Genomic DNA, 25,437 nt, shown 5'->3' with positions numbered 1-25,437 from the left:
CAGCAGTTGTCTTTGCATATTCAGGAGTGACCCACATTTTTCTTGGTCTTTTTCTACCTAAGGGTGAAGCCATCTTTTTGGCTGTACCATTCCTTGCCAGGTTTCAACTCCACCTGAGCTTTTTGGTTTTTCTTTTCTAATTCTGTCCCTGCAGCCTGGGCAGGGTTTCTCTAGTCCCCACCTCAACCTTCTGTTCACTTTCTTTTTGTGTTTGAGCTCAGTCAGGGATTCCATGCTTAGCCAAGTCAGCCTTCTGCCATGTCTGCTCCACTTCCCGCTCATCAGCGTGGATTGTTCTGGTGCTTTGAGGAGGTTTTCCTTGAAGATCAAGGAGCTGCCCTGTGCCAGTCTGTACCTCAGGGCATTCTTCCATGACATTACACCTGCTTTCCAAAGCAAGCCAAACTACTCCAGTGAAGTTCAGCATCAATATTGCTTTTGATGTGCTCATGAAATCTCTGTTGCTTGTTCTTTAGTAGTTGCCGTATTTGTAGATATAAGAGTGCTTAAAATCCCCCAGGATGACCAGGCCCTTGATTGTGAAGGCTGAATAAAGCTTTATCTGCTTCCAGTTCTTTAGCAGATGGTGGGCTGCAATCGCCTACAGCAGTTCTTGGTTGAGTGGTGGGCAGTGAACACGTACAGTAGTGTTGGCCCCTCTGATTCAACCAATATGCTGTAGCTCCCGACAAACCCATCACCTGTTTCACAGCAGAGATCCAGCCATAAAAGCCTTGAGAAATAATTCTGACTCATTAGCCTCTTCTGAGGATGATTCTGTTTTCATAGAATCATTAAGGTTGCAAAAGACCACTTAAGATCAAGTCCACCTGTCAACCCAACACCACCATGTCCTTGACGTTTTGAGTCTTATACAGTGCTATTTCCAGGGGACTGCAAACATTTGGCTACCAAAAACTTAAGGACATAGCATCTTAGAATCATTAAGGTTGGAAATGACCTTTAAGATCATAGAGCCCAACCATAACACAGCTACCATGACCAGTAAACTATATCCTGAGGCACCACATATGGACACTTCTTGAACACCTCCAGGGATCAGAAGCAGTGTGGCCAGGAGGATCAGGGAGGCCACTCTGCCCCTGTAGTCAGAACTGGTTAGGCCACACCTTGAGTACTGTGTCCAGTTGTGGGCTCCTTAATTTAAGAAGGACATTGAGATACTTGAACATATCCAGAGAAGGACCCCCTCCTTCGATGGGGGTTTGTTGGTGTAGTCTTTATGCTGTGGACAGAAGGAGTTAATGGAATGCTTCAAGACTTAAGTGGCAACGCAATGCACTCATTGAACTGATGTCTTTTTTCAGTTGCACTCTTCTCTTTGGGCTTTCAGCAGTTCAAAAGTTGCAACAGTGAAGTTGCCCATCTTGACCTCAGTTGTCTTCTGAGTTCATGAAACGCTCTGTGCTGCTACTTGGGCCATTAGCTGGGCACTCGGAAGTGTTATTTCTGGCTCCGCAATTATCTTACTGCCGCAATTTCCCGATCTGAATCAGAGATAACAAAGCTCTCCTTCTCTGCAGAAGGCTTTGAGATTGGCTGATGAGCAGTGCCATATAAGGGTTGAACATTGTAATGTGAACAAATATCACTTTGTTTGCGTGGCTTGACCGCCTTAGAAGCAAGCAGAGAGCTGATGACTAAACCAAGATTAGAACTGAACAAATGAGTTCTAATGAACAACTTCAGTCTACTGACTTCATTTTCCCCTCCTGTTTTGAAAGTCATTAACTTTTATAAGTCAGTCTCTGGAGAAATTTTTAGTCTGTAAAACATTTATCAGTTGGGTTTAGAAATCTTTGAAGTTTTGTGGTTTTACTTATCATTTCAGATGCTAAATAAGTTACTTATTAGTTTGTGTGATCATTAGCAATCTGAACAGAGAACTGCATACTGTAAGGTCAAGTCTCCAGTTTCCAAGTTGGACATTTTTCAAGTGCATTTAAAAGGCATTTCTAGGGAAAAAAAAAAGGCTGAAAGCTACAGACTTGCAGTAAACAATCTTTACAACAGGCAAAAAAGGTATTCCTTCTTTAAAAATATTAATCTGTTGCGAATGGAACAGCAGCAAAAAATAGTTTCAAAAACCTTTCTAAGTTCTTTTCAGTTTATGTAACAAGTTAGGTCTTCTTCACACTTAGAATAGAATTAACCAGGTTGGAAGAGACCTTTGAGATCAAGTCCAACCTATCACACAACACCATCTAATCAACCAAGCCATGGCACCAAGTGCCTCATCCAGTCTCCTCTTAAACACCTCCAGTGATGGTGACTCCACCACCTCCCTGGGCAGCACATTCCAATGGCCAATCGCTGTTTCTGTGAAGAACTTCTTCCTAACATCCAGCCTAAACCTCCCCTGGCACAGTTTGACACTGTGTCGTCTTGTTCTGGTGCTGGTTGCCCTCTGGTCTATTTGACTCCATGTATTGGGGCAGTTTGCATATGACTTCTGCATTAGAGAGTAGACAACAGCATCCTCAGTTAAATTTTCATCGCGTCTGTGCAACGTTTTTAGCCAGGAAACCTTTGGAAAGTAGTTTGTCAGGTGGTACAAATAAATATCACTTCAAGAATCTATGCTGATTTACCCCAGCTGAAGGTTTGGTCCAGAATATCTGAGAATGGCTCTGTGTTTGGGTGCATGAGTGTGAACAGAATCATAGAATCATTGAATCATCAAATTGTTTTGCCTGGAGAAGACCCCTAAGATCGTTCAGTCCAACCCAACACCACCATGCCCACTAAACCATGGCCCCCCTGTCACCGTTCTAGAATGCCTCCAAAGGCATGACTCCAGCACCTCCCTGAGCAACACATTCCGATGCCTGACCACATTTGAATGAAGACAGTTTTTGTTGTATCCCATCTAGACATCCACTGGCACAATTTCAGGCCATTTCCTCTTGTTCTATCTCATTGAAATCTCATTTGTATCTAGAAAACACAGCGCTAAGTTTTCTGGCTCTGTTCTTTCCTGGAACCCCACTATTGTGTGGGAAATAGTGGATGTTTTTTATCTGGCATGATGATACTCACCATGCTGGCTCCACCAGTTCAGGAGAAAACCTTTCCTCAACCCACATGCCACTGAATTTGCCTGCTGAGGAGCTCAGGGAAGGGTTGTAACACAGGCTTGTGTTGTACATTACAAGGTTAGTAAAATGACATGAAAGTGCTCTCTATTCATAGATTCATAGAACAGTTTGGGTTGGAAGGGACCTTGAAGACCATCTAGTTCCAACACTCCTGCCATGGGCAGGGACACCTTCCACCAGACTAAGTTGTTCAAGGCCTCATCCAACCTGGCCTTGACCACCTCCTGAGAGGGAGCTTCCACATCCTTCTTAGGCAACCTGTTCCAATGTCACACCACCCTCACTGTAAAGAATTTCTTTCTAATATCCAGTCTGAATCTGTCCTCTTCAAGCTTCAATTCAATCCATATCAATCTTCAATCTATACCTTTGGGACCTTGAATGCAAAGTCATTCTAACTAATAAGGAGATATTAAATGTGCCAAATTCTAGCCCAAGGTACACACAGGCTCCCGCAGTGGTGTCAGTTTTGCTCGCTGACTTTTATTGATGAGCAGGATTTATTGACCCAAGAGGGTACTATTGACAGAGGTGGTTCTCTCCCAGTCACAGTTTCCCTTAAGGGACAGTAGCACCTGGTGTTTACTGCACATTTGAACTCAATGCATCATGTGTGTCATGGCACGGGGTTTAACTGCTCTATGGATACCTGCTGTGAGAGTGTGGCAGTGCAATAGGTGAGAGCTGAGTGCACAGCCCTTGACATTTGCTTTAGGGAAAAATATCTGTGATGTACTTGGCTAGTGACAAGCCTGAGAGAGAGCATGTGTGCATGTCTGTATGCATGCTAGAGACAAGGTGGTTTTCTTCTGATAACAGTGCATTATGGTTGTAACTGCATGCATCTGGATTGTGAAGGTCACTGCAGACCTGAATTATGTGCTGGTGAAGTTCTGTGATATTTCTTATGGCTGAGTAATTGTGAACCAGAATCACACAATTACAGAATGATGAGGGTAGAAAGGAAGAGCTTCTAGTCCAAGCCCCTTGCTAAAGCAGGGTCACCCACAGCAGGTTGCCCAGGATCACAGTGGCCAAGAAGGTTTGAAATCTTTTCTGAGAAGGAGACTTCACAGCCTCCTTGGGCAGCCTGCTCCAGGGCTCCATCACTCTCAAAGTAAAGTTTTTCCTGTATTCTAGTGTGTGTCCATTGCATCTTGTCATATTGCTGGGCATCACTGAAAAGAGTCAGGCCCCATCCTCTTCCCACCTGCCTTTTAAATATTCATTAGCATTGAGAAGATCTTCCCTCAGTCTTAACAGCTGCAAGTCTTTCAGCCTTTCCTCCTTAGAGTTGTTCCAGTCCTCTCTGTATCTTTGTAGCCTCTGCAGGACTCTCTCCAGCAGTTTTCATGTCTTTCTTGAGCTTGGAAGCCCAGAACTGGACACAATAATCTAGGTCTGGCTTCACTAGGGCAGAGTAGATGGGAAGGAGGTCCTCCTTCAACCTACTGGTCACATTCTTAAAGCACCCAGGAGACCATTATCTTTCTCAGCCAGGAGAGCACACTGCTGGCTCATGGTGAGCTTGTTCACCAGGTCTCCCAGGTCCTTCTCTGTGGAGCTGCTTTCCAGCAGGTCAGTGCTTAAGCTGTATTGGTGCAGCTGGCCCAGTATGCTTGACTTACAAAATGTTGTTCAGGGCTTCCTTCTTTTACTGGGACAATAAATCCTAGAAATTGTTGGCTAACATCAGTGATGGTCTTAGGCAGTTGTGCTAAGCATTTCAAAGGTGTCTTCACATTCTCAAGGTCCTTTCAGTAATAAATAATCAGAGCAGCTTGCAGCATTGTGCTGAGAGTAATCACGAGCCACCTAATCCTAAATATGAGACTGACCTAAACCTTTTTTTTTTCCTTCATCTTTTTTTCCTGGTGGACAAATTGAAATGCTGGCCAGGCATGTTTACTAAACAGGGCATCTGGATTTTATGTCTGCAAAAATATAGTGCTAAAAAAGGAAAATAATCATTATTTAAAAAGTAGAAAAACTCCTGAGCTGACTTTTCTGAGCAGCACTATATCTTTGTTGGCTTATATTCATAAGACACAGGGGTAAAATTACATCTGAAATGTTTGGTTCTTTAATAATTAAAAGCTCCTTTTCTCTCTTACTCTTTTTTTTGCCCCTCAACCCATATTAATTTTATGTACTTGGTATTTGTCTGAAGATGTCACTGCAAAGAGTCCCTTTGGTACATTTGCACTTAAGTGGGATCCATAAGCTGGAAGGGCAACAACCTTTTGCTGTGATAACATTTTACCCATTTCCTCCTGTGTTCTTCTCCAAGCTGCTTAATGCATCTTTTCATTACTTACCAAATCTTCCCCCTCAAAAAAAGCCTTCTGCTGTGAACAAGCACAAGTGAAGCTTGTAGTGCTGGAGCTGATGGGAATGCTGCCCAAGCCTGGGTGTTGGGATTTGGACTCCTTTCATCCCTTTGCTACTCTGCATCATAAGATGCTCCCCACAATGGGATCAAGCTTCATGGTCTTGCACAGCAGAGCTGGGCCTCAGCTGATGTGATGTGCAGAGCACAGTGATGCAGGAGTGGGCTGGCTTCAGGAGGGCTTTGCTGTGGGACGGTGGACAAAGCAGCGTCAGAGCATGATGCTGGCCAGTGCTCCCCTTTAGATACTGCTCTGACTTGTCAAGGACCCTGAGCCAAACCTTTTAATCATTTTCCTCATATTGGGACAATTCAAATAGTGCTTAGGTATTTAGGTTCTGCTTTTCAGAATTTATCCGAGCCCGACTCAAAGGCTTGTGCTTCATCAGTTCTGAGTCTCTTTGGCCTGGAGGAGACTGAAGGGGGATCTTATCAATGCTTATCAATATATAAAGGGGGTGTGTTAAGAGGACAGGGCCAGACTTTTTCATCAGTGCCCAGCAGCAGGACAAGGGGCAACAGGCACAAATCAGAACACAGGAGATTTCATCTTGATGAAAAACTTCTTTTATGTGAGAGTGACAGAGCCCTGGAGCAGGCTACCCAGAGAGGCTGTTGGAGTCTCCTTCTGTGGAGAGATTCCAAACCTGCCCGGGCTCTGATCCTAGGCAACCTGCTATGGGTGACCCTTCTTTAGCAGGGTGATTGGACTAGATGATCTCCAGAGGTCCCTGACAATCCCTACCAGTCTGTGACTCTGATTTGTGTCTCTTTTAGAGACAAATGGATGGAAAAAATGTGAAGGTCACATTGCAGCAGGGCCCACTCATCTCTGCTCCAGTCTGTTCCCCCTCTGCAGCCAGGAGATGGAGGAGCTCAGGAAGCTGCCCATACCATCTGTGGCCTGGCTAGAGGCAGTGGGTAATGCCAGCCTTAATCCTGGCTGCAGCATTTGCTCTCAGTTCTGCTCAGAGACCAAATAGCCCCTGGGTAGCTCGACACAGGAATCTTAAAGCCATTCTTATGCTCTGCTGCTTCTCTTCTCTGCACCATGTGTAGCTCGACTGAAATACAGTGTCAAATGCAGTGAATGACCAGCTAAGTGAATAAAAGTGTGAACTGCATTCCCTGACTCAGAAATCTGTCAGCTCCCTCTAACCTTTTGGAAAATTGAAAGACCAAAGTGACTGTGCTGGCAGAACATCATAACAAGAAAATGCCATTGCAGAGCTGGGAGCAGAAGCAGCCCTGGGAATGCAGACATCCAGGCACTGTGCCCACAGCCACCGCAGGGAGAGACTGTATTTTTACTTCTCATCTTGCAAAATCCCAACTCATTTACAAGACCAGAGCACCAAACCACTTTGGTTCAGGCCACAAAATCTCTAGGACAGTCATCACTAATCATAGACTCAGAGCCACATCCAGCCTGGCCTTCAAAACCTCCAGGGATGAGGCTTCCACCACCTCCCTGGGCAACCTGTGCCAGTGTCTCACCACCCTCATGGGGAAGAAATTCTTCCTAACATTCAATCTGAATCTACACATTTCTATTTTTTTTTCCCCCATTCTTCCTAGTCCTGTCACTCCCTGACACCCTCAAAAGTCCCTCCCCAGCTTCCTCGTAGGCCCCCTTCAGATACTGGAAAGCCATAATTAGGTCTCCTGGGAGCCTTCTCTTCTCCAGACTGAACAGCCCCAATTCCCTCAGTTTGTCCTCATAGCAGAGCAGCTCCAGCCCTCTGCTCCTCCTTGTGGCCCTTCTCTGGACACCTTCCAGCACCTGCAGATCCTTCCTGTACTAGGGGCTCCAGAACTGGACACAGTACTCCAGGTGGGGTCTCAGCAGAACAGTGTAGAGAGGGAGAATCACCTCCCTCGACCTGCTGGCTGCTCTTCTCTTGCTGCAGCCCAGGATGTGGTTGGCTTTCTGTGCTGCAAGTGCACACTGATGGCTCCTGTTGAGCTTCTCCTCCACCAGCACCCCCAGGTCCTTGTCTTCAGGGCTGCTCCCAAGCCAGTCCCTGCCCAGCCTATATCAGTGCTTGGGATTGTCCTTTAGCAGCTCTGTTCTTTCCTGTTAGGGTTTGCCTCTGCTCTTTTTAATTTTTTTCATTCATTTTTTTTCCCCCCAAGGATAGCTGTAATTTAAAGCTTACTAGATTGATAAGCCCAAGATGCACAGCCTAAATGGAGAAGGTGACAAACAGCTGGTAAAGATAGGAGAGAGCTGATTAAAAAGAATTCAGCTATAAAGCATTTGAGTCGCTATTCTCTGCTCTGGTTTTTGAGCTGGATTAAAAAATAGGGGGAGGGGGAGATACAAATCATAATTTTTCTCCTCCCTTGGAATCCCTGATTGAAACTAAAAGCTGAATTTCCTTTTTTCCATATCTCTAAATAAAAAGTTGATTTTTAAAAAAGATTATTTTATTATTATTTGGAGTAGATGTTTTAATCAATTCCAGGTGAACTGGGTTAATATAGAGCTAGCTGGGGGAAATGTAATGGGAGGAAAGCCTGATGCAATATAGCAACGTCTCTCTGGCCTTCGACTCTCTACATTCAGTGCTGTGAAAAACTGAATGCCTGAAAACAGCCTGGCTGACACTGATGCACAGCACAGGGATTTTCTGCTCTTTCTTTGCAAGCCATGGTGACTGTGCGTGGGACTGGGTTTAGGTTTGCTGCTCTTTCCAGCTGAGGCACGTCTTGCGCTCCTTGGACCAGGCTGCCGCAGCTTTGTTGGGTTATACCCAGCTGGCACGAGCTGCCCGTGAGGTGATTTGCATTTGGCATTGCAAATTGCGGTTACAGGACTTGGTGAAGGTGAAGATGCTGTGAAAGGCTGAGTAGTGCCAGCAGGAGAGTAAACATTTCTAAGCTATAGCCTCAGTAGAAGTCAAGAAGGATTAAAGTGCAGCTGGAAGTAGAACTGAGGTTCCTAAATCACTGCTGAGATTAAGAAAAGGTTTTCTGTTCGTATCAGAAACCCTAACTGATTAACCAAGGGCTTGAATGCTAAAATCCATGTGCTAATGAACTGTTTGAGTGAATAGAATAGAATAGAATAGGACAAGGTTGAAAGAGACCTTCAAGACCATCATGTCCAACCTATCATCCAACACCACCTAATCAACTAAACCATGCAACCAAGCACCCTGTCAAGTCTCCTCCTGAACACTTCCAGTGACGGCGACTCCACCACCTCCCCGGGCAGCCCGTTCCAATGGGCAATCACTCTCTCTTCGTAAAACTTCTTCTTAACCTCCAGCCTAAACCTCCCCTGGAACAGCTCGAGACTGTGTCCTCTTGTTCTGGTGCCGGTTGCCTGGGTGAAGAGACCAACCTCTGCCTGTCTACAACCTCCCTTAAGGTAGTTGTAGAGAGCAATAAGGTCACCCCTCTCTTCTCCAGACTAAGCAACCCCAGCTCCCTCAGCCTCTCCTCACAGGGCTGTGTTCCAAACCCCTCACCAACTTCGTTGCCCTTCTCTGCACATGTTCCAGCAAGTCAACCTTCTTCCTAAACTGAGGAGCCCAGAACTGGACACAGTACTCGAGGTGTGGCCTAACCAGTGCAGTGTACAGGGGCAGAATGACCTCCCTGCTCCTGCTGGCCACACTGTTCCTGATGCAGGCCAGGATGCCATTGGCCCTCCTGGCAGCCTGGACACACTGCAGGCTCATGTTCAGCCTACCATCAACCTGAAGCACAGGCACTGGAGAACAGGTCTTGTGAGGAGCAGTTGATGGAACTGGGATTCTTCAGTCTGGAGAGAAGGAGGCTTAGGGTAGACATTCTCTCTCTCTACAACTACTTGAAAGGATGTTGTAGTCAGCTGGGTGTTGGTCTCTTTTCCCTGGTATCAACTGATAGAACTCAGATTGGGCCAGGAAAGGTTTAGGTGGAGTATTAAGGAAAAAAAATCTTTACTGAAAGAGTGGTCAGGTATTGGAACAGCCTGCCGAAGGAGGTATTGAATTTACTATGCCTGGAGGTGATCAAAAAGCATGGCACTTCATGGCATGGCACTCAGGACATGGTTTAAAGACCACAATGATGTTAGGGACAATGGTTGGACTTGATGATCTTAGAGGTCTTTTCCAACCAAAACAATCCTATGATTCTATGAAATCACATAATTCTGTGTGAATGTTGTGTGTGTGCCCTTGTGAAAGACTAGAGATGTGGGTGGCAATAGGAATTGCAGAGTCACAGTATGCCTTAGGTTGGAAGGAACCTTAGAGATCATCTACTCCAACCTCCTTGCCATGGGCAGGGACACTTCTCAGCTAGGCTTGGCTGCTGAGGTCTCATTGAACACCCCCAGTGGGGAGGCATCCACAACCTCCCTGGGCAACCTCATCCCGAGTCTCACCACCTTTGTACTGAGGAACGTGTTCCAAATTGTTGGAATGGGCTGCCCAGGGAGGTGGTGGAGTCACCATCCTTGGAGGTGTTTGTTCAAGAGGGGATTGGACGTGGCACTTGGTGCCATGGTCCAGTCATGAGGTCTGTAGTGACAGGTTGGACTTGATGATCTTTGAGGTCTCTTCCAACCTTGGTGATACTGTGATAATACCCAATGTGAACATAATTTTCCTCAGCTTAAAATCATTCCCCCTTGTCTCGTTGCTAGACATCCTTATGGAAGCCTTTGCAGCCTTCCTGTAGGATTCCTTTAGGTATTGGAAGAGAGCTGTAAGGTTCCCCCGAAGTCTTCTCCTCTCTAGGCTGAACAACCCCAGCTCCTTCAGCCTACACCTGCATATGCTGAATTTGGCTGTGTATGCCCCAAAATACACATTTGGCATGCTGTGAGAAATGAGATGTGCATGTGTGCACATCTTGGAAAAAGGACTGAATTTGTCTGTGGAGAAATAAGTCTGTCTGCAACTGGTGAAATGAGACCAGATAAAAAGATTATCAAACAGAGACAAGAAAGAAAATAGGCTAGCTGCTTCTCTCTTTATCGCTTCTCTTCCCTTAAGACATCCCACTGAATACCTTGTCACTCATGCAGAGAGTCTGGCAAGAAAAACACTTTTAAGGTGAGCCACAAAGGGGAAAGAAAAAAAAACCCAACCCAAAACCCAACCTGTGTTCTGCTTTGGCTCCTTGGTGGCAGAGGAACATGGCCTGGGTTTACACTGGGTGTAAGTACTTCCTTTTGGGAGAACATGGAAAGGCATCTTAGAGTTCCAAACTCTTTCCATTACCTTTGGAGTGTTGAACTGATGATCTTAAAGGTCTGTTCCAACCAAAACCATTCTTTAGAATAGAATAGAATAGAATAATAGAATAGAATAGAATAAATCAGGTTGGAAGAGACCTTCAAGATCATCGTGTCCAACCTATCAACCAACACCACCTAATCAACTAAACCATGCAACCAAGCACCCTATCAAGTCTCCTCCTGAACACCTCCAGTGACGGTGACTCCACCACCTCCTCAGGCAGCCCATTCCAATGGGAAATTACTCTTTCTGTGTAAAATTTCCTCCTAACCTCCAGCCTAAACCTCCCCTGGTGCAGCCTGAGACTGTGTCCTCTTGTTCTGGTACTGGTTGCCTGGGAGAAGAGACCAACTCCCACCTGTCTACAACCCCCCTTAAGGTAGCTGTTGAGGGCAATAAGGTCACCCCTTTGTCTCAGCCAGGAGTGACTCTCAAGGTGCAAGCTGAGTAGCAGAAGGCTGTCATGTCCATACATCCGGAGAAGGGTGACAAGGCTGGGGAGAGGCCTTGAGCACAAGCCCTATGGGGGGAGGCTGAGGGAGCTGGGATTGTTTAGCCTGGAGAAGAGGAGGCTCAGGGGTGACCTCATTGCCCTCTACAACTACCTGAAAGGTGGTTGTGGCCAGGAAGGGCTTGGTCTCTTCTCCCAGGCAACCAGCACCAGAACAAGGGGACACAGTCTCAAGCTGCACCAGGGGAGGTTTAGACTCGAGGTGAGGAGAAAGTTCTTCACTGAGCGAGTCGTTCGTCATTGGAATGGGCTGCCCAGGGAGGTGGTGGAGTCACCATCCCTGGAGGTGTTCAAGAGGGGATTGGATGTGGCACTTGGTGCCATGGTCTAGTCATGAGGTCTGTGGAGACAGGTTGGACTCGATGATCCTTGAGGTCTCTTCTAACCTTAGTTATACTGTGATACTGTGATACAGAAATACAACTCTTGGTCAATGTTTCTGAAGTGGGAATAAAAATCAGTCGAGGGATCTGTTTCCCCTTGAAGACACTTTTCTTTCATGGGCCTTTTATTATTGTTTTAAAAAGTAGGTGATTATTGAAAATCATTTTTAAATCATGTTTCATATTAGTAGGCTAAAAGAGAGCTCTAATGTAAGTGGTGATTGATAAGATTTATTCTTTCTGGCTTTGTGTTTTGCGGTGAGCTCAGTGAAAGCTGAATCTTATCTGTTTGCTGCTATATAAACACTTAGCAGGCTTCAGAAAGCTTGTAATCTAAGACAAGAGAGGCAAAGAAAGAGAGGGGAAACAGAGGTGCAGAGAAGTGACTTGTTCCAAGGTCACAAACCAGCTTTAGAATAAGAATCAGATCTGCTCACTTCAGCCTGGATTTCTATTCCACGGGGTATTTTGCTTCTGTTATTCAAATATGGAAAAACTTGTCCTTTCCCAGTCAAATGGAGGGCAAAGAGAATGAGATCAGGCATAAACTCAGTGACACAGAGGGGAAGAATCCCAACCACACAACAAAGGACTTGTGCTGATAAAGATGCTATTTTTAGATAAATTCAACCTCTGACGTACCATTGCTCATGTCACAAATCTGTCTGTTTCTCCAGATGCAGTGAAGTGGGGAGAAGGATTCAGATGTAAAACTGCAAATTGACCATGCATTGATGAAGCAGCAGCTGCATGGACTGGTTAGAAATGCATTATTATTATTATTTTTCTTTTATTTTTTAATTAAACATTTTTCTTTTGGATGGAGATTCATCTTTGCCTTTATTTCTGCATCACACCAGCTAAAGTCATCCTAGCCCCATGTGATGCCATTTGTGTCTTTAATATGCCTTCTATAGAAGTCTAGATGTGTGTGTATACATTTATTTCTGTGTGTATGCATGTTCTGGAATAATTCCATGTGATTTTCATTACTTGAAGTATGCAGGCGTGCTTTCAAAGTCTGAAAGCTGTGTAATGTCAGATGGATCTTGTTTGTCTTCTCTTTGTACAAGTTAAGTAAACAGTCATTTCTTCTTGTATGTGTAGCTGAGCCCTAAGCTGGGCTTTCTCCTGCAGTAGTGTTTAATTGGCAAGGAGGTTGTGATTCTATGTTGTGAAAGAAAAAACCCAACTCAAATCCTTTTTGGTCCTCAACCCATAGGAAAAAAGAAAAAGTGCTGTAATTATTCCATTCTGATTATGCCAAAGGAAATCTTCCATCCTGCTTCCCACTAACTGGTGATGGTGGCAATCAGAGCAATGAGTTGTCCCAATTACTGGTGGTGGGGCTGGATCCCAAGTGGTGTAAGGACCTTGCCTTTCTTTAGAGTACCCTTGGGTCATGCCGTAAGAGAAAGAGCGGAAGAGCAGAGCCTTAGCGGTGGCACTGCCAACAACTCTTCATCAGTGGAAACAGAAAGGTCTTGGAGTTATTTATGTCTTGGGATTCTCTAGGGTTAGCTTGTTACCAGGGAATTCTAGTGCTTGTGGACCCCCTTCCTGTAGTAAGATGTGCTTGGAGGAAATAATCACACTGGCAAAGGATTTCTGTCTCTTTCTGTTTGTTTTGTTGGTGTTTTTTTTTCCCCTTTAAATTGTATCCATTCAAAAAAACCCCAAACAACCCCAGAGAACTATGATTTTGTGTTCTGTTTTGTGTTTGTGGCTGATGAAAAGGGAGTCTGTGCTACCAGTATGTGGAGTTGAAATATGCATTTCCAATTACATTTTAGTAATAGGAGTTCTTAGGCTGAAGCTTTGTGCAAAATGGGAATGATTTACACCATAACTTTCTTCTGAGATATCACTGATTGGGGTTTTTCTGTGGTCTGCTCCTTGGCCTTGACTGCTGCAGAGAGCAGTGCTGAGCACATCCCTCTTATACATCTGCTGCTAATTCAATTTGGTGTATTTTTATGGCCTCTGAAATGCACAGAGAGAAAGTTGTTGGCAAACTGGGATCTGAGTGCTGCTTTAACATTTTTTAGTAAATTAAGGAAAAAGGGTTTTATTCTAATTGTGGTCAATTAAAAAGTCTGTTATTGTACCCACTGATAAAATTATTTTGTCTTCCAGCCAGTGATTGTTTCAAGTATAAAATAATTTACTAATTTCTGCCAAACCAGGCAGTGGGATCTGGATGCTGTGTGCACCTACATGGCCATCAGCTCTGCTTGTATTTTGATCCATCTCTCTGTAGGAGCAGCTCTGAACTGCAAAATCTCCATTTCTCATTGGTTTGTGAGTTAGGTTATAAACTTCCCCTCTTTCAAGACCAACCACCTGGAAAGGTCACCATGTGAAAGCTATTTCTTAAGTGTGCAGGAGCAAAGAGAATAAGATTGACTCTGCTTTTGGTGGGGGGCAGTCTGCCTTGTTTCTTCTTAAACAACCCCCCAGAATGCACAAACTTTTTTGTTTGGTTGGTCTAGTTTGGCTCTCCCCTTGCAAACTGTATTCTCTGCGAGAGTCTGCCAGGGCTTGAGCTGCTCCATTTCAAGGGAGAAATACTGGAAATGCAGGCATAATATTCTCAGTGTAGACTTAAGCAGGTTTCTCAGATTAATTTGAAGTAGGAAAGACCCTTAAGGTCAGCAAGTACAACTGTTAACCCCTCACTGCCAAGTCCACTGCTAAACCATGTCCCTAAGTGCTATGTCTACACAGCTTTTCAATACCCTGACCTTCCCCTGCAGCAAGAAAGGTCACAAAGTGGCAGAGTCTTTATAACCAGCTGGACCCTTGACTCTCAGCTCATCAGCAGTGTGTGTGTCTGTTTGAAAATGTGCTCTTCCCTTTGGTTCTCAACTCTATGTACACCCTCTCCTCTACTTAATATGCTGTTTCCTCTCGGGCTGAACCAGTTTTTCAATGCAGGGATCAGCCTGGTGACCTCGTTGCCCTGCATGACCAGAGAATGAACCCAAAGCCATTCAGATGAGGCTTCAGACTTAAGTTAATATGTGCTCCCAGTGTCTCCCCTCCCAGATAACTGCATTTACACAGGATCTTATTTAAATACATTTCTCCCCGTTGTCAGCAGGAGGAATTGTAATTAAGCTTTCAGTGCGTGTAACTGTGTGATAAAGTTCCTATATTTAGAGTTCCTGAGTCTGTTACCTTTTAAAAGATATTTGGCCATGTAAAACTTAGTACTTATTTGTTTTTATTTAAAATGCAGGGCATGCTATGTGAAGATGCATTTGTAAGGAGGGTACACCCCTCGTGTCATTTTCTACTTGCTTAAAAGCCAGATAACTGGTTAAGGAAGCTCCCATCCTGAGGAGAAGAAAGGGCTCATTAAAAACATTGGCTGATATAGAACAAATTGAGCTCCAGTGCCCTGCATAAAGATTAGAATAACTGTAATAATAAATGAATTAATAATGCATTAAAGAAGAATTCCTCCAGTTGGACTGTCACACGCTTACCCTTGAAAATTGACTTCAGTGAGGTGTGTCACATGAGCTAATGACCTTAACTGATGGATTGGGGATTTTTCCACACTCCAAAATCCACATAAATCCCTATTTCTATACCTTTGACAATTAATCTTCTGTCCAGACATGAAATAAGCAGGACCATTTGGTGTTGCAAGCCAGGAGGTAGGTCTTTGCTGAAACAAAGTGGTCTGTAGTTTGAACCTCAAGTACTCAGAACTGGTTGAGTCTTGACCAGGAAAATCAAGTTGCCAATGCAGTGCTGCTGGCTGCACAGCAACACCAGAGGCTTGAACATCTGGGGCTGCTGAGACTTCCAAAATGTATATAGCCTCCACCATATGATGGAATCTTGGACTGATCTAGGTTGGAAGGGACCTTCAAAAGTCATTTAGTTCCTGAATTCAACAGGAACATCTACAACTAGAGCAGGTTGCTCAGAGCCCCAGGCAATCTGATCCGGTTGGGGCATCTACCATACCTCTGGACAAGCTGGGTGAGAGTCTCATCACCTTCATTGTACAAAATGTCTTCCTTATATCTAGTCTACACCTCCCTCTTTTAGTTTAAAACAATCCCCCCTTGTCCAGTCACAAGAGACCCTTTTAAAGTGTCTGCTCCATCTTTCTCATAGGCCACTTGAAGTACTGAAAGACCAGGAGAAGGTCTGCCTGGAGCTTCCCTTCTCCAGGCTCAACAACCCTAACTCTCACAGCCTTTCTCCATAGGAGAGGTAATACTTCAGCCAACAGTACGTTTTGTAGGCATTATACTGGACCAAAGGAAATGATAGCAGAGGGTTTATTTGAGATGAATTTGTTTGCTTGCCAAGTCATGCAACTTGGTTTGCTTTATTTGTTGACTAATGTGAGGTTAGCTGAATGGTTACTGTAGTTGGCACAGGGATTATTCTCTTTCCCAGTACTTGATATGATTTGATACACACCAGGAAAATACCAAGATATCAAATAAAGGCAATGTGTTAATGTTCCAAGTTGTCATGGTTCAGACAAATGACCAGAGTGTTGTCTATGTACCATGTGAAGTGGTCACTGAGGGAGCTGCAAGCCCAGTTCTGCTTTTCAACCTTCCAAGCAATAAAAGACACATCAGCACTGGGGGTGTTGAATTTTGGAACAGAACAAACAGGTACCTGCTAGGAAGCTGCTGAAATAGTGATAGGCTGGGGCAGGCAGTGTGCAACAGGGGAAATCTACCTGCTGGAAGGGATCTGCTCCTCCACTCTCCCCGATTTCTGCATTGACTGCTGTCAGAGGCAGGAGAAAGAGCTAAATTCTGAGGCTGTCCTGAACTTTTTAGTAACAACACTAGGTTCATTAGAACTCTCATCAAATGGCTTTCAGTTACTATCAGCCTGACTTGTATTTGAATTGATGACCTTGTGATGAAAGGCTTTTTATTCTATTACCCATCTCCTGAGCCATCAAGTCTTTAATATGCCATGTAAAATCAGTTTTCAGATGGTATTGCTTTTAGATAATATTGTCATTTGTTATTAACTCTGGGTGATTTTGAGCGCTGCTAGCTATATGTGTGCATAATACTACTTTTGTCATTCCTGTTATTGCAAATATATCTGCTAGGTAGACACAGAGAAAATAGGTTGGTAATAGACTATAGTTGAAGTTTGTATACATGAGTTAAAAAAAATTCACAGAAAAATACCAAGTTAAAATGAATTCAGCATCAGCAAAGCTCATGCATTACTTCAGTACATTGAAACAGAAAATTCTGGCTTGATGCTGAAGCTTTTCTGCAAAGTACTCTGTGGGACTACAAAATGCATAGCAAATCAAGAAAAATAAGTGAGATTATGTATTACAAACCATCACAATGAAGGGAGTGTATTACATGCCACCCTTTTCCTCTGGAATGGTTTTTCCTTGAAGATAATATGGAGTGGACCATGATGAGAAATCAGTGTATACAGGAGAGTTAAACAGAGGTGGAACAAGATGTTTAAAAGCTGTGCAAATGTGATGCTGAAGGACGTGGTTTAGTGGTGGCATGGCAGTGCTGGCTTAACAGTTGAACTTAATGGTCTGAAAGGTCTCTTCCAGCCAAAGTGATTCTGTAATTCTAAGGCAGGTTTTTTTCTACTTTTGTTTTATTTGATTGTGTTTCCCAGGAAAAGGCAAAACTGGGGTAAAGAGGTGGCCCTGAAGACAGATTCTTTGCACACTCTCAAGTAGCAATAGCTAATTGTACATAATTGATCTGACTTGCAAGTCTGAAATATGAATCGTTAAAGAAAGTCCCCCGTGGGGACACGCTGAGAGAGCTGGAGCTGTTCAGCCTGGAGAAAAGAAGGCTCCTGGGAGACCTTATAGTGGCCTTCCAGTACATGAAGGGGGCTGGCAAGACAGCTGGGAAGGGACTTCTTACAAGGCCTGGTAGTGGTGGGATGAGAGGGGATGGACTGAAGGTTGAGGAGGGTAGATTTTGACTGGATATTAGGAAGAAATTCTTTAGAGTGAGGATGGTGAGGCACTGGAACAGGTTGCCCAGGAAAGTCATGAATGTCCCCTTCCTGGAAGTGTTCAAGGTCAGGTTGGATGAGACCTTGAGTAATGTGGTCTAATGGAAGGTGTCCCTGCCCATGGCATGGGAGGGTTGGAACTAGGTATCTTTAAGGTCCCTTCCAACCTAAACCATTCCATGAATCTATGAAGCTGGTGCTGTACTGGGCAGCAAGAGTCAGTGGTGCCAAATTAAATGATTCTTTTATCCTTATTTTGTTTCAGAGGAGATAAAGTTTCTCTAAGATGTTATTTCATGTGAGGTTTTTTGACACTAGAAGTGTTAGAGTGCAAATCTGGCCAGGAGGTCTTAAAGGATCACAAGTTCAGCTCACTGGCACAGCCTTTCTCCAGAAGAGATGTTTGTATCAAGGTCTTTTTAGAAACTTCCAGCAGCCTTCTTGGAGATAAAATATTAAAATCATTACCTATCTACATAGCTCAGAAAGCTTTTCATAATATCTGCCCTCCATTTTCCTCTCTGTGAATCAAGCCACTCACCACTGGTGCTCAGGAGTTGCATCTGATTGGAGTTTTCTTAATTAAAACCTGGTTTGTATCAGAATATAGCTGCTATGTCTATTTATTGGTCCTCTTTCTTTAGAGAGTGAACAAATATCCTTTCTAGGTCATGCTTTCTAAATCTCCTATGAATAATTACCTCCTGTGTCCTGTGGTTAACATCTGTTAATATTTCCCCAAACACCACTTGTTTCTCTGGCTGCAGACTCGCGCTGCTGACTCATGGTTAGGTTTTATCCTTTCCAACCTCCCCTTTCTCACTCTATTTCTGTCTGCCCAATAAAGCATGCTTTAAAGTTTGCACTTGAGTGTTTCCAAAATAGGTAGGATTTTGCATATCTTTTTATTAAATTATCTTTATGACTTCAGGTTATTTTTTTTTCCCCCAACACACTGAAGTAATTTGGTATGCTAGTGCTATCCTCCAGAGTACTTGCAGATTCTCCACACTTAATGTGACCTAAGTCATGCATGAACATATGGGGACAAGTGCAAAGGCCTGTGGAGATACAGTGAGTTTCCTCAGTTTGGAAATGGAGAGCTGAAAACTGTTCTTTGAGTGAGTTTATTGCTAGTGTAAGATAAGAAGTTGTTAAATCTACCTTACTGTGATAGAGGAGCGTGGTTTTTTTCCTGTTAGAATTGTATCACAGCTAATTCCTCCTTATAATAGCCTAATTATCCTGATTAGCAAAGGGGAGGAAAAAAAAAGAGAAGATTGGGTTGCCATGATTAGTTCTTCACAAATACATTGTGGCACTTTCTTCTCACTTTATATTCCTCTGAGTGCTTACAATTTCGTTGTTTAATCATTTGTCCCTGGGTCTTTCAGCGTTCTGAATCTACATTTCCTTTTTCCTGCGTCTAAAACTAGCTGCTGTGTTTGACCATCTCTCACCCTCTGGGACCTCAGCCATTCCCTGAGAGCACTAAAAAGTAATTACTCATAGCTTAAAGAGAACTAAGACCTGAAAACTTTCAGGATAAATTTAATCTGTGGTAACTTACTCAGCTGTATCTTACCTATATAGTCTTTCACTCTCTGCCCAACTTGTGTTCCAAGCTCCAAGGTAAAATGAATTCTACTGAGAGTCTGGTCACTCTACACTGGAATGCAACTGACTGTTGTTGCACTTCACATCTTTTTGTGAAGGCATAAGAAATAAAAGGCATTGACTATGCCAAACTTTTATGTTATGGATCATGGTTAGCTATTTGTTCCCTATTAGGTAATAAAAGAAGGTTTAAGGTTTTCCTTTAGCTTTTAAATCCTGTTTTTTTGTAGGCAAGGTAAGAAGAGAGGATCTTGTCATCAAAAGGGAAAGGTTCTTTAGTCAATGACCATCTTTATTTTCTTGATTAATTAGTTCATTTAACTAATGAAGGATTAGAAAAACTCATTAAGATTTAGAAGGAGTATTTCTTACGGCTTAATTATCACTTCATTAGTGGAACCAGAAGACTTGAAGGTTTGTGATTTCTGTATTATTCACCAGAAACATGTTAAGCATGCAGCATAGCCATGGCTGTGGTTATATTCTCCTATTGCACTTCCTTCCCAGATGTGTTTTCAGCAATCCTAGACCTTATTGCTTTCTACAACTACCTGAAGGGAGGTTGTAGCCAAGTGGGGGCTGGTCTCTTCTCCCAGGCAACCAGCACTGGAACAAGAGGACACAGTCTCAAGCTGCACCAGGGGAGGTTTAGGCTAGATGTTAGGAAGAAATTCCTCATAGAAAGAGAGATTGGCCCTTGGAATGTGCTGCCCAAGGGGTGGTGGAGTCACCATCACTGGAGGTGTTTAGGAAGAGACTGGATGGAGTGCTTGGTGCCATGGTTTAGTTGATTAGATGGTGTTGGATGATAGGTTGGACTTGATGATCTCAAAGGTCTCTTCCAACCTGGTTAATTCTATTCTACTCTATTCTAGTGACTGATTCTTGCTCTGGCAGGAGCATTGTGGGAATGTCCTGCTCTGGTAACCTTGCTTAGGTGGTGGTTACTCACACTGAGAAGGTGCATCTTGAGTCCAACACCAGTAGGGCTGAGGAGTTAGAATCTTAGACTGCCTTGGGTTGGAAGGGATCTCTTCTTCAGGGCCACTTTCCAGGTACATATTGCTGAGGCAGATTTGATAACAGGGTGCCTACAGTTCTGTACTTAGGAATAAAAGGAATAATTTAAACCCACAAAACAACACAGTACCCTCTGTGAAATGAAAAATAAATTCATTTTATGGAAGTGTCTGAGCTATTGAATTCCTTTTCTCAATTCCTTCTTTAACAGAACATCATAAGTAAGTGCAAGAGTATGGGAAGTGATAAAAAATGGAAGAGTTAGTGGCAAAAAGGAGATAAGCAAATGTTGTGTACAGATTTGTGTCCTGTGGCATAAAGAGGCTTAAAGAATTAATTTACCACTGTCATTTATTTTGGAAAAGTCCTGAGGCCACTTCACATGAATAACACACCTAATGTGTGAGGGCAAAACCAAAGGGAGTCAGGTGAAAAATGGAGTGGGGGGAAGGGAATTACACCCCCCCCCCCCAAATATTAATTTATCCCTATCAGGTAAAATTATTAATTATTAATAAACTTATAAATTATTAATGAAATAGTTATACTACTTAGCTGTAGCTAGTGGAAGGTGTCCCTGCCAGTGTCAGGGAGGTTGGAAATGGATGATCTTTAAGGTCCCTCCCAACCCAAGTCTTTTATGAATCACAGACTCATAGAATCATAGAATTGTTAGGGTTGGAAGGGACCTCAAAGATCATCAGGTTCCAACCCCCCTGCCATGGGCAGGAACCCCTCACACCAGATCAAGTTGCCAAGAGCCACATCCAGCCTGGCCTTCAAAACTTCCAGGGATGAGGCTTCCACCACCTCCCTGGGCAACCTGTGCCAGTGTCTCACCACCCTCATGGGGAAGAACTTCTTCCTAACCTCCAATCTGAATCTACTCATTTCTATTTTTTTTCTATTCCCCCCCAGTCCTATCACCCTGACACCCTGAACAGTCCCTCCCCAGCTTTCTTGCAGGCCCCCTTCAGATACTGGAAGGTCACAATTAGGTTTCCTCGGAGCCTTCTCCAGACTGAATCTATGAAATATGGATCTATGAACTAGCTTATAAAATAGTTATAATAAAAACTGTGAAGAAGATCAGACTAGAAATTGGAATTACAATTTCCTCTGCATGTAGTTTGTGGTAGCTGGGAAGCTGCTGAAAAACGACTGCATTGAGAGCTGTGATTTGTGAACCAAACGTTTTGTGTTTGTTTTTCTCTTGAGGCAGCACTAACTCTAAGTGATGAGCAACTGGCTTTATTTTCTGACAGTCTGAAAACTGGTTCTGTCTCCCTGATCCCTCCTTGACTGGATTAACTGAAGTGACATCTCTGCAGAAAAGAACAAGCAGACCACACGGCGTCCGCCCGGCGACGAGCTGGCAGCAGCGGTGTTCTCCAGCTCCCCCTCGTCAGCCCGAGCCGTGGCGAGGTGCCAGCTCTCATTAGTATCAGCCCCCCGTTTCTCTTCCCCAGTCACATATGCTTTGCAAAGTGCTCCTGTCTCCCATGTATGACAAGTGCTTAGGGTTGTAGGGGGGGAAATGCTTGTAGAAGCCAGTGTTTGACTCAAAGAGCTGCTGCTTTCGCCTCAGTCTTTTTATCGCATGCTAGTAATGTGTAGTGGAGAGTCAGAATCATTTTGGTTGGGAGAGATCTTTAAGATCAACTCCAACTGTTAATGCAGCACTACCAGGTCATCACTAAACCATGTGCCCCAGCACTATTTCTGCACAGCCTTTCAATCCCTCTGGAGGTGGGGACTCCATCACTGCCCTGTGCAGCCTGTTCCAGGGCTTGTTCCCTTTTGGGAGGTCCTAATGTCCAACCTAAACCTCCCCTGGTGCAACTTAAGGCCATTTCCTCTTCTCCTATCTCTTTTTACTTGAGAGAAGAGACCAAGCACCACCTGGCTCCAAACTCCTTTCAGGAAGTTGTATAGAGTGAAAAGGTCTCCCCTCAGCCTCTTTTTCTGCAGGCTAAATAAGCCCAGTTCCCTCACCTGCTCCTCACAATATTCGTACTCTAGACCCTTACTTCTTGGCCCTTCTCTGGACCTGCTCTAACACTTCAATGTCCTCTACTTGTAGAGAGGGGTCCAAAAGTGAACGTAATATTCAAGGTGCAGCCTCATCAAGGCTGGATACAGAAGATCCCTGCCCTGGTCCCACTGGCCACGTTATTGTTGATACAGGAGGCCAGGATGCAGTTGGCCACCTTGGCCATCTGGGCTCAGGCCTGTTCCCATATGGAGTCCTGTCTTCCATGTCATCTGTGTACAGTGAGTAGACTTACAAAATTACACTTTGGCTATGCAAATGAGCCACATGTTAGAAACTCAGGCCTTGAAAGTTATTGCAGCTCCAGTTTCTAGAAGCTGATGTCTCTGCGGAATGACTCGCATGTCTGAATCTGAGTTGATGGAGCTGTGATAATTTACTTGGGGATTTGCTTTAAATGCTGTTATATTATTGACATATTTCCTCAAAACCCATCCTGTCATGCCAGATCACAAATTGCTGCAGCCAAAGTTATTCCTGTGTCACTGTAAGATGGATTGTTGGCCAGTTGTGGTGGCTGCCCACGTTAAGTAGTCTGTTTGTTTGGCTGCAGCATCATCCTGGGCCACGCAGAAGCAGGATTTCCAAGCAGGCAGAGATACATCTTGGAGATATCTCTCTTTGCATATTTCCTCACTACTGCCTTTGGAAAAAGTCATTTTCTTCTCCAGGCTTCCCTGCCACGCTTAGCATTTTTATATCCTGCCGAAAAAAAAAGGAAAAGAAGAATAAAATAAAAGAAATGAAAATCACTGAGGGTGTCTGAATATGGCACAGGAGTTAAAAAGAGTTACTGCTAAGTGGCCTGCTGCACCTTTTTTCCCTTTATTTGCCCTTTCATACAGGGCTAAGGGTAAGTGCAATATACCAGCTACTCAAGGCCTGAAATAATTTGGATGAAATTTATTATCATTAGCGTGCAGAAAGGGCAAAGGCAGTTGCTGCATGAGTTCATTACAAGGGAATTATTTCCCTATATACATTTAGTAAAGAGTCAGCCCTAAGTGATGTTGCCTCATTAAATTCAAGTGCTGGGATTCTGTTATTTCTCTTCCAGCTCTAATAGGGCACACTCTTTCCAAAGGGCTGCTTTTGCTGCGTAGCATGCAGGCACCTGACGGATGCTGAGTGGATTTCTGCATCTGATGAGGGTTTGGAGCTTTGATAAACGTAGAAAAAGGGCTGCCTGAGGTGTGAGGGTGCAGGGATGCTGCTGCCACAGCAGATTTCCGCATGTCCTGAGAGCTTGGAAGAGGCTACTGTGAAATGGGCTTTTTATTTGTTGGCTGGCTACACGACAGCTTGCGTTGGCTGGAGGTGGCTGCGTGGTTTGTGTCGTCACACCACAAGTTCTCTCTCCAAGAAAAGGGTGAGGAGGACACCCACTAATAAGGGGCTCGGCATTGTATCCTCAGCGTGCGATGCTGGAAGACAAAGGGACACTGTCTGCGCTCATAATTCCTCATTTGAGAGCTAATGAACAAATGGCAGGCTCCAGACGTGATGGCTATGAAACCTCTTGCATTGGGCAAGTGCTTTCCCACTGAGTGCTAGCTGGGTAATGATTTCATTTGGAATTTGAGTAAGTCTTTGTTGCTGTGCAATGGTTCTGGGCAAACTAGTTTTGGGGGGGGCAGGGATAGACCTTTGGAAGGATGTTTCATGCCTACATTAGAGCAATACTTGTTTCCCTTAATTCTTCTAAGGGCAGTGTCATGAAATTGTGCAGATTAATGATGCAAAAGGTCTTTTTGATCATCTGTTGAGCTGCTGTGTCCCTGCAGGGTGGTTGTTTTCATTAACCAGCTTCAGTTTACAGTTCCACAATGCAGATGTATGTAAAAAGTTAATAATACCCATGCAGCACAAAATAATAGGGAAAGCCATTTTCTCCAGGTAATTAAAAATGGAGCCTTTCTTACAAAACAAGATATTCTGTAACCCCTGAACCTAAAAGCTTGGCTTGGTTTCATGCTGACTGAAATTCCCAATTGCTCTGCACTCGGCAGTGCTTGTGCATTTTCTGCCTTCCCCAGCAGGCAAGAGATAATATTGGGTTACTCACACCCTATGTTGCATACAGGCTGGCTGGCTTGCCAGTAAGTGTGTTGAGAGCTGCCAGTTAGCTGCTCTCAAACAGAATTTACAATGCCCTTTTTACTCAGTGGAGGCACTAACTTGAGTTTCTTTCCTTTGAAACATCCTTGTTTGCCAGCAATTGAGGGGTTTGGATAGATGGGAGAGGCTGCACAAGTGTACAAAGCCTCATTTCCTCAACAGGCTGTCCCAGAAAATAGCATTATTTTTTTTTTCCTTTGCCAAGAAAAGGAGTTCTCATCAAACTAATCTACTTCAGCATTATAGGCTTTGTTCCCCCAAAGAAAGATGCACAGGTTTTGCCAACACCCTGCTCATTACACAGGAGTTTTATTTCCTTCTGAAGGGCTGACACTTGAGTTTCAAATGCAAGTGTGGTGGGTGCATTCCCAGGGAGGGGGGTAGGGTGTACACAGGGTCCCCCAATATTATTGGGGTGCTCCTGTCCTGTCCACAAGGCTGGTGGTTGAGGACAATGAGAGTGGTGAGATACTGAAACAGCTTGCCCAGGGATGTGGTTGAGGAATCATCCCTGGAGACATTCAAGATCAGGCTTGATGTGGCCTTGGGCAGCCTGATCTAGTTGGAGGTGTCCCTGCCTACTGCAGGGGGGTTGGACAAGATGACCTTTGAGGGTCACCTTTGAAGTTAAGCGAGGCATTTGGGCTTTTAAAACAGGGGCTGGGGCAGCAGTGGGTTGGAGGTTTCAGTAGGCTGATGTTGCCAAGGCACTGGTGGAAGCACTGAAATAACAATATTGAAGAAAACACTTGGAAAACTTTGCTTGTTGTTTGCTTTGCAGCCAAGAAAAGCTGAGCCCAGCTCTTGATGCCACTCATTATTAAAGGCTTTCTTCAGCAAATGGGCTTGAATACAAACATAGCCATTTGTCTCCCCCTGAACTGCTAATGCTTTTGACATAGTTTTTGAAGTTCCCATCGTGAGCTGTAGCCTTTGGGCTCCCTGTGGTTTTCTGGCAATGTCCAGACCTGGAACTTTATTTTTCCT

The 25,437-nt window shown here is 44.1% G+C and overlaps 1 protein-coding gene across 1 annotated transcript in view; it reads left to right on the top strand.

The window, feature by feature from the left end:
* CHL1 (cell adhesion molecule L1 like) overlaps positions 1-25,437 on the top strand; it is a 181,265-nt gene that overhangs the window by 27,653 nt on the left and 128,175 nt on the right. The window contains exon 2 of the mRNA XM_054180025.1: positions 12,320-12,400. Within this exon, the coding sequence (XP_054036000.1) occupies positions 12,377-12,400 (24 nt within the window). The 5' untranslated portion in view covers positions 12,320-12,376. The remainder of the gene's footprint in view (positions 1-12,319; positions 12,401-25,437) is intronic.

Source organism: Dryobates pubescens, chromosome 1 (genome assembly GCF_014839835.1).
Source record: "Dryobates pubescens isolate bDryPub1 chromosome 1, bDryPub1.pri, whole genome shotgun sequence".
Taxonomy (NCBI): domain Eukaryota; kingdom Metazoa; phylum Chordata; class Aves; order Piciformes; family Picidae; genus Dryobates; species Dryobates pubescens.
The sequence above is the reverse complement of the archived record's forward strand: the minus strand, read 5'-3'. Positions and strand labels throughout refer to the sequence as shown.